At 41.2% G+C, this 14,527-nt stretch overlaps 1 protein-coding gene across 1 annotated transcript in view; it reads right to left on the bottom strand.

The window, feature by feature from the left end:
- SECISBP2 (SECIS binding protein 2) overlaps nucleotides 1-14,527 on the bottom strand; it is a 1,396,020-nt gene that overhangs the window by 92,333 nt on the left and 1,289,160 nt on the right. Inside the window, exon 12 of the mRNA XM_069625655.1 lies at nucleotides 6,114-6,315. Within this exon, the coding sequence (XP_069481756.1) occupies nucleotides 6,114-6,315 (202 nt within the window). The remainder of the gene's footprint in view (nucleotides 1-6,113; nucleotides 6,316-14,527) is intronic.

The following is a 14,527-nucleotide window of genomic DNA, read 5'->3' on the forward strand; positions in this document are numbered from 1 at the left end:
AAATACCTAGGCTTCTTTGTAGAGAATGGGAATGCACAGCCCCAACATGAGAAAGTAAAAGCTGTTTTAGATACATCAACCCCCACGACCAAAAGAGATCTTAGAGCTTTTTTCGGGTTGATAGGATATAAACGTAGGTGTATCCCCAACTTTTTGGATAAAACAGCCCAGCTAACAGATGAGCTTAAGAACGCTGAACCCCAAAAACTTCATTGGAATGATGAGAATGAGATATGCTATAACACCCTTTTTTCGGGTTGATAGGATATAAAAGTAGGTTTATCCCCAACTTTTTGGATAAAACAGCCCAGCTAACAGATGAACTTAAGAACGCTGAACCCCAAAAACTTCATTGGAATGATGAGAATGAGATATGCTATAACACCCTGAAACAGACTCTATGCCAGAACCCAATCCTAAAGGTAGTCGACTTTTCTAAAGAATTCATTTTACAAACAGATGCCTCCCTTACAGGGTTAGGAGCAGTCCTGTGCCAGGTTTGCGATGGATTGGAACATCCCATATTATTCACCAGCCGCAAACTGTTCCCAAGTGAAAGAAATTACTCTGTTTTGGAACTAGAGACCCTGGCCATCAAGTGGGCCATAATCCATCTTAGATACTACCTCGTAGGATGAAAATTCACACTTGTCACAGAACACTCACCCCTAGTTTGGATTAGGCAACGCAAAGGTCATGCAATGGTTTCTAGACCTACAACCCTATTGTTTCACTGTGGAACACTGAAAAGGAAAAGACCAGGGAAATGTAGATTTTCTTTCCCTGTTCCCCTGTGAAACAAATGTGGCTACATCGCATGGAGCAAGGGTATGTGAGAAACCTGAAGGTGTCCCCTTGACTAGCCCCTGGAGATCTGTCATCCAGGTGGCCAGGACACGGCCATCGCTATTGGATCCAGTGCCTGGGGGTAGACCAGTGAGGGAGGATCACCTGGATGGGGGGGGTCCTCAGGGAGTGGAAGTGGAACTCCAAGGGGTGAGATGTGGTATCCCCCTTCTTATAACTTTTCCCCATCTTACCCCGTAGTATACTCAAACACTCCATCCCCACCCCTTTTCGACACAAACACTTTCGGACACCACGAAAGACAACAGACAAACCTAGAGGTTACCTGACATGTCCCAACACAAGAGTCTGACAAAGTCAGGCAAGTGACCAAAATCACACACACACCTGATGGCCCTTTCCATTCCCCATAGGGATAAAAGGTGGAGCACAAGAGCACAATACGAGCAAGGCAGATCGCACAACAAGAGAGCTAACTCAGCACGGCAGTTCAAGAGAAGGAGAAAGACAGCGCGAACCGAGAGTGTGACATGGAGAGAAGCGACCTTACCCTACCCAAGCAAGGCCCGTAAAACCGCCACAGAAGGAATTGTAAGACCACGAACAAAAGCAAGCGTGTGTTGCAGCAGGTGTCAACGGTACACAAGGCCCTTCTCCCCTGATAACCAAGCCGAGGGGATATGCTTGACACAGTGGTACCAACCTTGACTCCAGAGACAAGAAACCACCAAGCGGTTCATCACAGCCGGTGAGTTGAGGGAGCCGACAAGAAACTTAACTGTGTGTGTTTGAACAAAAATAGCAAACCGGCTTATTGAAGAAAGTACAAAGAACGGTTTGTTTGATACGAGAGGGGAAAACCAGCTACAGAGAGGTCAGACACCACGTGGGTGTTCACTTGAGAAACTCTGGGTGATTACCCTACGGTTGAAACTACCGTTAACAAAAGGCCTTGGGAATGGTACGAGAAGGGGGTCAAAGTGGTCATTAGGGGGTCTAGTAAAATCCTCCATACAGTCGAAAGTCTTTAACCGATAAGTGGAGGTAAAGCTAAGGGAAGTGAATACTGCATCGTAAGAACTGTTTGAGGAACTATGTGAATTGCAAAAGTTGGCAAGAGTGAACCCGATGGAGGGATGCCGATGAACAGGGGGCAAAGTCTGAAGTCCCAATGCATAGTGTATTGACAAGAGTGAACCCGGCAGAGGGTTTTCCACAATGAACTGTTTAAAAATACATTAAGATTCATGAATGGAACAGAGAAGATTGTGTTGAAACCCGTAGTGAACATGACGGAGGGAGGTTGACATTCGAAAGGGGGGACTAAGCCCAGAAGAGGAGGATCCAACGGTGAAATCACCCAACATGCAAGCAGAAAGGAACTTTTGTTTATTATTTTGGAATACATCAGATCCTCTGAGGCAAGAGACTTTTTGTAGAAAAGAGACTTAACCACCAGAGGTCTGATAATTGAGAGCGGAACTGTTAGCTCGTGCTAGGAAAGCTCGAGCGTGTGTTGTGCTCCAGAGTCCTACCTTGTCCTGTGCTCAAAACGTGGGGAGGGAGACCCTGACTACCGCATCCTAACTTATTATTTGTGAACACTTCTTTCTTTCCTATGAACCCTATTCCATACTCTTTGTTTGTATTTAGCTTAAGGATTGGCAATAGTTTTTTTCTTAGTATAGGCCCTTTTGTTTGACAAGATGCCACTAGGACCGCTTTATTTGACGGTCTTAGCTTGCTCCAATCTTAGATTTAGGTTTAGATTATGCGTTTTTCCAACCCGCATATACAGTTTAATAAACACCCTTGAACTGTGATCACTTGTGTCTGTCTTTACTGTTACCACCATGAGTTCCTTACACCTGGTCCAGGGAGGGGGAGAGAGAGTGGCCCCAACATGCTTGGCGATGTCTGTCAACTCTTGTGGGCACGAGAATGAAGACAGTTGCTCTTCAAGGCCTTAAAGATAGCGACCTGCCCGTGTGAACAGCTGCTCTCCCACAGAAAGGATGAGGACATAAGCTCTTGCAGGGTCTGTACATCACAAACAGGGTAAGTGAACTAGATGGCAAAAACATGCATTGGTCAAATAAGAAGCAACAATTTGCTTATGCTTCGGCAGGCAAATGAAGGATTGCCGATTAGAATGATAGATCCACCTGTGGCAAACTAAAGGACTGTTTGGTAGCCACAGTGGGAGCGACCTGTTTGGGGACTAGCTTGTGTTTAACTAGAATGATGCACAGCATGGTATTTAGGAGACATATCAGAAAGAGGCTTTGAGGGGGTTGGATCTCTGAAGCAGCAGAGATTACAGAAAGTATAAAAGAATAAGTAATTAATCAAAGTCCAATTTAGGAAATGCAAAGGTGCCAAAAACCCACAGGACAGAAATAAATCTAAGATTGCTGGTCAGCACCAAAATCCACTGAAAAATAAAAATGAACTATGTCCCCAGGGACTTCGGACAACCCCCTCTCGAAAAAGGATATAATGCAGTTGTATGTTGAGTCCCAGGAGAAATGTCTTTCGATAATGAGATTGTAGCTTGATTCTTTGAGAAGTGTCAAAACTGAAGGTGGAGATTAGACAAACAGGGGAGACAGGTGAGATATTAAAATTCCTTTCAGTCCTTGGCTAAGAAGCAGGAGACTATGCAAACAAAATTTGGTGACTTGGAATTACCAGCCAAAGATATTGAAAGAAGTAGATGTGGAGAATCACTCCAGCAGCGAGAGCACCAGGGTTAAAAACCTCAACAAATGCATAGCGGGTAATGAAGTGTTCACCTTTATCCAGAAGTTGTTTTCCAAGATCCAGGGCTCACCCTCTGCATATGATATTGGAATGGAAAGGGCTTGTAGGACTTGTAAACCCATCACTGGGCAAAATACGAGACAAAGAGACATTGTGGTGAAGTGGTTTCTTAATTTCACATTAAAGAGATAAAGAAAGGACTCTCGGAGGCCTGTAAAAAGTGTGCTGCTGTGCTATTCAGGATATGAGGGCCCAGCTATACCAAGTCTTTGAGCCATCCACTTTGGCAAAAAGATTAACTTAAAAGCTATAACAGGTGAGCTAACCAAAGAGTAGATCAAATACAGGTGGCCGTTTCATTTCTGCCCACAGTTTTCAAAAAATGGTTCTGTGCATTTGTGCTTTCTCTAAAGGAGGCAGGGGCTCCACCACCAACACATATGGATCACTCAAAAGCACTGCTATGGTGACGGAAATGACTTGAAGTCAAAAGAGGGAGTAGGGACATGCTGCAGAATGTAATCTGTTGTGACTGTAACAGATCAAGAATTAGAAATGGAAGCAACTAACAAGATATGGACCGCACCACAGACATTCTGTAAGGAGATGAATATGGAACACAATCTCATATTTTCTTGGATGGAGAGGCTAGGCCACTAAAGACCTGGCAACCCTTAAGGAGACTATAATACTCCTGTAGTGATCCCTCCATTAACACAAAGTGTTAAAGACCTCCTCTTTCTTTTGGTTACAGGAAGTTTAATAAAGGGGATGTTTGGCAAAATGAAAGGGTACCACACATGTAGGCTCTCCCTCTACCGTCGGGACATCAATTAGTTCACACAGTGTTTTGATTTCAGGAAATTGACAGAAGGGTCATAGCTGGGTCTCTCGATTTGGAGCGTCTCCTGAACCATATTGGGGTGAGGGGGAAGTCCTCGAGACAAAATGGTTCTCTCACAGTTAGGTGGCTTACTTGCTTAAGTCTCACTGTACAATGGTTAGAATGTTGTCACTAAATAGAAGAGAGCATAATTCCCCTATTACACTGATAAGAATTTGGAGACTGGTGCTGAGAGAGAATCCGGAGATCATATCACTGCAAGAGTAATATCTTCCAGCCAAAGTCCAGTTATGTTTCAAACATAAGATATATGCTCAGATTTTTAATTCCTTTGCCGGTTCTCAGATTAGTGGCGTTATGTTGGTGCTACACAAAATGCTCCTTTGTGGTCATGGCAATTAGAGCAGATAATGGAGGCACATTGCTCTTTGTTAAAGCTCATTGAGGAAATACAGAGCTGAGAATTGCAGCCATCAAGGCACCAAACACACACCATGAACAATGTATAACAAAGGTTATCACAGAGGTAGGGTTTATTACATCTATGTTAGCAAAATATTATCAGACCTCATTGAGACATTTGAGCTAAGCTTGATCTTCCCTGTCGGATCATGACCTGATCCTGGTATCGGCTCCCCTTAGGACCAATAAAGGACTGCTAGCTGGGTATTCAATCAAGGCTTAATGAAATACCCTGTATACAAGAAAGAATTTGAGGGCTATATGAAATAAATTTTTGTAGACAACCGAGCACAACAGACCAGTGAGGCAAATACTTGGGACACACTCACTCGGGTACACTACTCAAAATCTCAGGGTGCTGGGTTTGGATCAATTCGAGTTGCAATTGCCTTCTTTGTGCAATAACGTAGTGACTAAGATACAGGGATATAAACTGTACTGGGTCGCTTGGATTGAAAATAACATTACAAAAAGAGACCTAATTCATGACACAGGATTTATTTCATTCAATATGCTGCAAACAAGATACCCAGTACCTAAGTGTGAGCTCTGGAATTACATGCACCTGTGTGCACAACATTGGTCAGTGCTTTTTGACTTACAAAAGGCAAACTTGGCTAAATTATTGACGCTTTTCTTCTGTACAAAACACCAACAAATAGAAGCACTGCACCTACTCTCTGGTGAAGTATAGTCTTCTCTTGTGTCCAATGGCATCTAATTATAACCACGGGAGGCCTAAGACCAGCTCCACTGTGTAATGAAGCATATAATCGTATACAAGGTGTTGTCCTCATTTAAGAAGCCTTTATCTAACATGGGTTCCTAAATCAGAATTGTTATGATGTCCTGCAGTGTTATTGAAGGCTAAATTGTTCACCGAGCAGTGCAAGCTTGTCACCATTGCCTTTTATCCAAATCATGGGCTGATTGCAAATTGAAATCGATAAAGGATTCCAACACACGAGTCAAATAGCTCTGGAATAAACCATACCCATTTCTATTTCAATACAATACAATAAAAAAAAAAAACAGTTTATTCTAGGACTGTTCAAAAAGCTTTCATCAATTAGAAATTCAACACACCGATATTCTTCAAATATTATTGACACAATCGTCAATACAACAACAATATGCATACTTTAATACATGGCAATTTCAACATATCCGTAACCTTTTAAAAGTTTTATTAGTCATGTGTGCTGCTATTTGAGAATATAGTTCAGGGACGACTTACTGTATTCCGGTTCATCATTCTCTTCAGGAAGAAAAGCTGGTTGGAGGTCTGAAAGGCTATGTTCTCTTTCTGGACTCGCCACAGGATCATTTTGTTTTTCAGCAACTTCATCATCAAGCTGCTCCATCGCCAATGCTGAGATCATGTCTTTGTAATCCTGCCTGGCTTGCATTGTGAGCTCGCATATTTTGTGAAAAAGGTCCTAAAATGCAAGTACATACTTTATTATTTAGACAGCATGGTCGAAGGGGGATACCAAAAAACATATGAAAGCTGAAAACCAATGGCCTCTTATTCTACTCTGAAAGTTATAACATCTTTACATGAACTTACTTTTAAACTATGTTTTACAGCATACAGCCATACCCTGCCTGCTGTAGTTATCACACATCCTCATATCATACTGGAGAAAGTTGTTGTCTTTCTCACTGATTTAGACATGTTCAGTTACAGCACAGCTTAACTTAGTTCTACAATGTACTTCTTAATCGAGAAACATTTTTCCCATCAACTCTTATAATGCCCTTTCGTTTTCTTTTATATTAACACAGCATTCCCCATGTATCATCCTGTTAACACATTGCAACATATTCCACATGTTCACGCAGGTCAAAGTATAAAAGACAAACATTTCAAATACATTCAAAATGGCACGATAGTTAAAAAACACTGTAAATTCATATTCACAATACAAAATCAAATTAGGCAGAAAAACGGAAGTGCCATTTACAAAATGTGCATTGAATCCTTATAATAACCATATTAGAATGATGGATTTTTATTTAAAAATTCATTAATTAATCACTGGGATCCTTCGTAGTTTAAGGAAGGCATGGTATCAACATTAAGACTGACACAAGTGATCACAGTTCAAGGGTGTTTATTGAACTTCAACAAGGGTATGATAAACACCTATCTAATAGTAAATCTACAGATGGGAGCAAGCTACGACCATCAAATAATAATAATGCAGTCCTAGTGGAGTCTCGTCAAAATAAAAGGCCCTATACTAAAAAAAAACTATTGCCAATCCTTACAGCTAAAAACAAATAGTGTGTGGTAGTGTTCATAAAAAAGAAAGACGTGTTTACAAATTTATATGTCAGGATGTTCAGGCCGTTGGCCTCCCTTCCCTGCGTTTTCAGCACGGGACAAGGCGGTTCACTCGAGCAAAGCACATACTCTGGCTTCTCCTGCTTGAGGATACAGTTCCATTACCAGCATCAGGGCCTACTGTGCCAAAGTCTCTTTACTTAAAGTCTTTTGATTCAGAGGGCCTGATGTATCAAAAACAAACGAAAAGTTATTTTCCTCTCAAGTATTTCATTCAGTGATTCACTCTTCACCCTGGTTCCACCTCTGCCGGGCTCCGATTCCTTTTATAATTCTTGTTACTATGGATCCCCCTCTTCCGGGCTCAGATCCCCTGTTACAATGTTCAGAGAATACTCTTTCTTGGGTGACTTACAGTTCACCCCGGATTCCCCTCAGCCGAGCTCAGATCCTTCCTCTTTACACAATTAGGCTCCATCAGCCGGGCTCGGACCAAGTTCAGTTTGCATCAAACTATCGAAGACTTTCGAATGCGCACAGGGTTCAGCTTGACCCATTGTAAAACCACTTGGATCTCAGAATTCCCTTCCCACAATTGCCAACCAGTTGGATACCTAACAGAGACCTTTCAAATGAGCACCCACGTGGTTCAGGACCACTGTCTACGGTATCTTTCTTGGCCTCCAAAGTTTAATCATTCCTATGGGTTTCAATTATATTTGCGTCGCTCGTCAGGTAAATTTCACACACTGTCCTCTTTAGAACGCTTCATACAATGTTGCCACTTGCAACCTTGGTTCTGGTATCATTCTCTCTGACTATGCTGTCTTTACTGGCAATGCTTTGTTGTAGGAGCCAAGGACAGTACCACAGCGGCAACTGCTCCTCCCCGCCTTGGTTATCGACACGGGAGAGCCCCATGTACCTCCGACACACACTGCAGGTTTCTTCAGCTTTAGTCCCAGGTCTTAGGTTTCTTATTTTCCAAGGTTCACAAAAGTAACGGTCTGAAAAGGCCTAGGGCACTTCCCTCCCTACAACTCCTTTCTGGTCTCGTAATCTTTCTCCTCGTATTAAACTGCCATCTTGGAACTGCTGCTTCCTCATGTGCTTTGCCGTGCCCAGTGTGTTTTTGTGCTTAGCCTTTTATTGGTGTAGGGAAGTGTGATGGAAGCAAGGTGTGTGTATTGAACCATAATTGCCTGACCATTGCGTTGGGACATGTCAGGTATACGGCTCTGGTGTTAGTCCGTTTTCGCTCACAGTGAGGTGTCTGTGAGAAAGTGTTTGTGTTGGGAAAGGGGTTGGGGGGTGGGGTTTGGCTTCCTAAGTATCCTACCTGGTAGAATGAGGAAAAGGTATTGCAGGGAAGGGGATACCGCTTCTCACCATCCGGTGTCCCACTCCCACTTCGATCCCCCCATCCAGGTGATCCTCCCATACTGGTCTACCCCCAGGAACTGAATCCAAAAGTGATGGCCGTGTCCTGGCCACCTGGATGACAGATCTCCGGGGACTAGTGGGTGAGACACCTTCAGGTTTCTCACAGTAGTCCTCAAAAATACAAATTGATTAGTATTATTTCAATGCATTTCTGCTATTTAAAAATGTAGTCAAGGCAATAGTTAATGAAAATTAATTTCCTGTTGAAACAAGATACCAAAAATAGACTATGGTTAGCCATTCGGCTGAGTGAACAAACTGATAGAATGTGTTATATCTTAATTCAATTAGGGCCGAACATCCAAAAACCAAATTATTTCAACTTTCTTTTTCTGATTTACAACATTGACAGCCTCTTAGAGTATGCATTTCACCTGTTGGTTGTAGGTTAAATCTGAAATGCATACATTTCGTACACCAATATACGCTAGGAAATGTAACTACATATTTTGTTAAGACATCAACACCTCCAATGTTCATGGAAAGATGAGTAAATTATTTGTATTTTAAGACCACTTCTTGTGTTTCAAACCAATTTTGTAAAAGCAGTTTTTTCTTTTTCTTAGTTGGATTTGAAAGAAGTGTAGCAATACCAGAATGTATTTTCCTTAAAATAGTTTCACAATCTTTTTTGAAGATTCAGAGCACCACATTTGTCACTTGTCATTACAACCTGAAGATCCAAGTATAAAGTTTTATTACAAGGCATTATTTTTTGCCTGTATAGTTGACATTTCCCCCAGTAATACCAGCTGTCCGATTGGATCCGACCTAGTTCATGTCTGATCACAGTTACTTGTAAACTATTTGATAATAGTAGGGCTCCTCTCCAAATTATACCTTCAATTTTAATTAGGTCAATATTTATTGTCCGATGGTTTATTTCAAGAGCATATACCAGTGCTGGAATAATGTTACTTTTATAAAATTGCATCATAGGTAGTATAACAAAACAAACAAAAAATGTTATCTGTAGAAATTATCTAATTGGAATAAATAAATAAATCGAATGGAGAAATGACTGCATGCTTTTATGGATTTTGTTTGGAATTCGGGGACATTTTACTACAATATAGGTGTGGGGTGGGGTAAGGGTAATAGTTAAAGTAGGGGGAGAGGGTCTCCCCTGCATTTAAAACAAAAAAATAAATAAACAGTAATTTCTCCATTCATTGTTTTGTGGACAACCTAAAAAGTCTACCATACTAGGAATGAATCTGCTTCATTTGACTCGATTTTGCTTTTTCCACAATGTCAGCGACATATGCTCCCTTATTAGAATACAATCTCAGTTTAAATCCCAAGTCTGTGTCTGTGAGCTCTTCTACCATTGTGAGGCAGGGCTGGTTTAGTGAAATCGCATGACTTTGGTTTTCTTAGCATTAATGCATAGATCATTTTCTACTGTAAATGCTCTAAGGCCTCAATTAGTCTTTGCAGGCCTATTTGCACATGATCCAGGAGGATGACCGTCAACGTAGGTTAACCAACAAACTTTAGTAACCCCCAGTTTAGGGGAAACGAAGACCGCCTTTTCCAGGTAATCACCCATTTCTGACACATATGGATTGAACAGACAAGGTGCCAGCACACATCCTTGGCTCAACCCTTTACAGGTAGAAATATCTTCTCTGATGGTACCCTCTAGATCCAATCTTACACATATTTTATAGTCTCTATGGATTGCCATCAGTACCGCTAGTAGTTCATCGGGTATTTGCCATTTTCACAATTCATGCCACAATTTCATCCGATTCACAGTGTCAAATGCCATTGACATGTCTATACATGCTATATATATATATAATGGGGGCTGATGGGTATCTTTTACCAAAGCTGTTTGGAATAGGATGTCCATCATTAATCCATTCAGTGTTGTCCTCATCCCCTGTCTAAAGCCAGTTTGGATAGCCGGATATTGTCAGAGAGACATTTTTCCAAGTTTCTCAGGATTAGTGTAGCAAAAATGTTACTCTCTACAACTAGAAGGGCAGTTGCCCTGTAAATACACAGGCATTCTTTATCTCCTTTTTTCTAAAAAGGTATGATGTTTGCCAATTTCCAACTATCTGGAATTATTTTTCTTTCCAAGATATTCTTAAAAACTAATATGGAAGATGGCAGACCATACTTCTGGTGCCCTTTTAAAAACAATATGACGGAGAACATTGGGTCCCGGAGCCTTGGATGTTGGCAGCTTCTTAATAACTGTAGCTATCATCTATTTCAAAACATTAGGAAACACACACATACGAACACACAGAAAAACAACAAGAAAAGGAAATCAGTGGAAACTTTTTCAAGAGAATCATGGCCACTACTAATAAAAAGGTTAATTCTATGTTCATTGGAAATACGAATATTAAAAACGTACACAAACTCAGTTCAAATTTACTATTTCGATAACACAAAGTCCATCACACTACAAATAAAACCTTCAGATAAACATCACAACTGCTTCACAAGACTACTTCACAAGACTCACTTTAAATAGTTAAAGAGCAAATTGTCTTCAAAACTCTTGCCCTCATGTATAAATGCGTCCATGAACTGGCACCCCCCTACTTGGTCCAAAGAATAGCGAAGACTACCTCAACCAAGCACACCAGGATGGCCTACGCTAATAGTATCTCCATGCCTAGAACCCAAAGAGTCCGTGCAGGCAGCACAAGCTTCCCCTCTTTGGCTGCTTCTCTTTGGAATGCCCTACCATCCCACATTAGGCTGATTGACTCGCACCTAGCCTTCCACAAAGCAATCAAAACCAGGCTATTTGTATGACTCTGGAGCAGCCTGTGCCTATTCCTTACTGGGAGTCTGCCTGTTTAAGCGAGATGCAACACCTGGTACTGAATCTACCTGATATTGTCCTGTATATGAACGTCTGTAACTAACTATTGGATTGTGTAACCAAGGAACTGTTTGTTGGGCTGCTGTCTAGGTAACCCTTAGTCAAGCCTACTTACGATCACATGTAATAGCGCCTCGATGCCTCTGGGTTGTAGCGTGCTCTTCAAATACATAAATATTAGTTAACTTACATTGATATTATAGTTCTAGTGTGTGTTAAGGTTTAATTTATATCACCCTACATCTATACCTTCTAGTGGTTAAATACCATTACTTGTATAAAGCACCAATGCATTTGGCATTTATAGACATTTCCACAGCCTTTGACATGGTAAATAGGTCTAGGCTTTGCCTGGTCTTAGAAGCATTAAAGAGACCGTTGCGCCTCCTTAAAATGATTAAGCTTTTACACTGTGATAACCAGGCATCTGTGTGCTTTGGACACACGGGTGAGTGTGCTCAGTACTTCAATATAGCCATGGGGTCCAGTAGGGGTGCATGCTGGCCCCAATGCAGTTTATCCTTTATACCAACGCTTTGGAGACTGACTTGAAGGCTACGTTGGCTGATATTCCTATGATTGGAGGCTCCCATACTCCAGTCCTGAGCTATTCAGAAGATCCAGTCTTGATAGCTAGGACCCCAAAGGCATTGCAGGTTCTTATAAGCAACTACTCAGCATTCATGGTTGCAAGAGATCTAAAAGTAAATGCCACTAAAATCAAGGTTTTAATGATTGGGGAGAATAAAGGTTGTTCTATTTCGTTCTTTCAAATTAAAAGCAAATTTGAGCAGGTAAACCGCTTTAGTTATTTGGGGGTGACATTTTCAAATAAATGGCATGGGAGGGATCATCTTTCTAATGAAGCCGAACTTATGGGCCAGTCATGTGGTGCTATAAATAACATTGCAACCGCCTTAGGATACCAGTCTGTTGAAACCACTTTAAAAATGTACCAAGCAAAATCCTGTGCTACAGCAATGTATGGCGCTGAGCTTTGAGGGTTTGGGAACTTGCATTTAATTCAAGCAAAGGAGGATGCCTTTATTAGACGTCTACTAAATCAATCACGATCAGCTCCGTTTTTCACCAGGCATGCATATTTAAATTATCCCTTTATAAGTGATGAGCTTAGGCTAAGAGCCATTTGTATGTGAATCTCGCTATGGACCAACCCTGCAGTTGGTCTGTCCCAGAAAATATTGAAGGACCTCATGATGATAGATAACCTACACAGGATCCCTTGGATAAAATGTGTTTGTAGTGCCTTGAAAAAAGTGGATGCTGGAGGAATGTTACGGATCCCAGCAGTATTTCTAAAACCAGCATCGGGCTGATTACGGGGAGATTAAAACATATCTGGGTTATTGAAAGGAAGGAAAAGGAACTTTGCAAACTCTCTAATAGGAAGCATGCTGCTATTTCTATCCCAGGCTAAAGGAGTGGTTATCTGGACCACATTTCTTCGCGTGGCAGCAGGTCACATATAACTCACCTTATGTTTGGTTTCCTGCAATTGAAAAGGTATCTAATTGGAGTATACACATCTTCTGAAAGGTCGGCCTGCTAACATTGCACACAAGTTGAGGAGAACACAGTACATTTTATTGTCTTGTGTGACCTATACGGGAAGATTAGGCAGAAGACCCTCCTTCCTGTGTTCAGACGTGCAGGCATTAGAACAATTGGGCATGCCTTGCAATATCTATTAGTTGTTGTAGATCCAGTAGCCTTAGATGCAACCCAGAGTTATATGTGCATTGCGTCAAGGCTATGCTAACAATATCTAGGTAGGCTATCAGCTTCTCCATAAGAATGTGGTTTCACTTTCAATCTGTATGGGGAGTGATGGGTTAATAATTTGTTTTGTATTTATGCAATTGATGTATGTATAATGTTGTTGCAATGTATTGTAATTTCATAGCTTGTGCCGAATAAAGTTATTATGATGAAATATCCTATTCATCTTATTTGCGTTTTACCCATAGGAATGAGTCATACATAGTTTGAGACACAGAGGATGCAAACAATCACGGCAGTCCTAGGAAACCGATTAACAAAAAAGCCTTCCTTTGGCTTTGAAGAGTGAAGGTTGCAGGGATAAGGAAGGTCGGGGAATCATCATTGTTCCTCCATCGGGGACCATCCAAGCCTGAGTATTCAGATTGGCTGATGGGAGGATTTGAGTCCAGGCACAGGATCCAATTGGGCGCTGGCGTTTGGAACAAACAATGTTGGAGAAGTACTTGAGATTATTCATCACGTCCCCATGAATTTAGCATTCCCAAATAGTCAAGACTATTGATGGATTGAGAACGTTATTATTGTTCAGTCAATTCTGAAGATTTCCCTGACATATTGCATTGTCTTAATTTCATGGTACACAATACAAGAAATCTATTTGGAAATAAAATACTAATGTAATTGACGCCTTTGACCTTCTCTTCCTTATCACTAATTCCTAGTAGAATAAGAATTGCCAAAGCAGCATGATGTCTTAGATGGACACCAATTGGAGGAAAGAGGACAAAATTAAGCAAACCACATGATTTTTACAAACGGACAGATACAGAAGACTGAATTAGACTTAACATACGATGATGTCAGATTTAACATCATCCAAATTCCGGGCAATGGGTTGAGTTAGTGTATTAAGGAACTTGAGATCATAGCAAAACTAAGCACCCCACCTACTTAGCAGCATGTCAGCAGTAATGACAGCATTCCAAAAACACTGGGCAAAAAAAAGAAAAACACCTCAATAAGACTGATTTAAGCAGAACAAAGGTGATCCCAAAGCACTGTTATATACATTCATGTTGAGGAAGTAATGTCTAAAATTCAAGCCATGAAAAAGGGTTTGAAGCTTCAGGGTAGAACAGAAATGTGTTATGCAAAGCTATTTTGCAGCCCTAAACAGGGCAAAAGTAACAAAGTCGATATTACCAAACAGGTACATGGAGTACAGCCAAACCATAAAATGTCATATTCCAGTGCACCTCGCTCCCAGACTGCGAACCACTAATATGGACCAAATGAGGACAAAAACCAGATGCAAACCGGGGTA

This window comes from Ambystoma mexicanum, chromosome 6p, assembly GCF_040938575.1.
Source record: "Ambystoma mexicanum isolate Mex_15411 chromosome 6p, UKY_AmexF1_1, whole genome shotgun sequence".
Taxonomy (NCBI): domain Eukaryota; kingdom Metazoa; phylum Chordata; class Amphibia; order Caudata; family Ambystomatidae; genus Ambystoma; species Ambystoma mexicanum.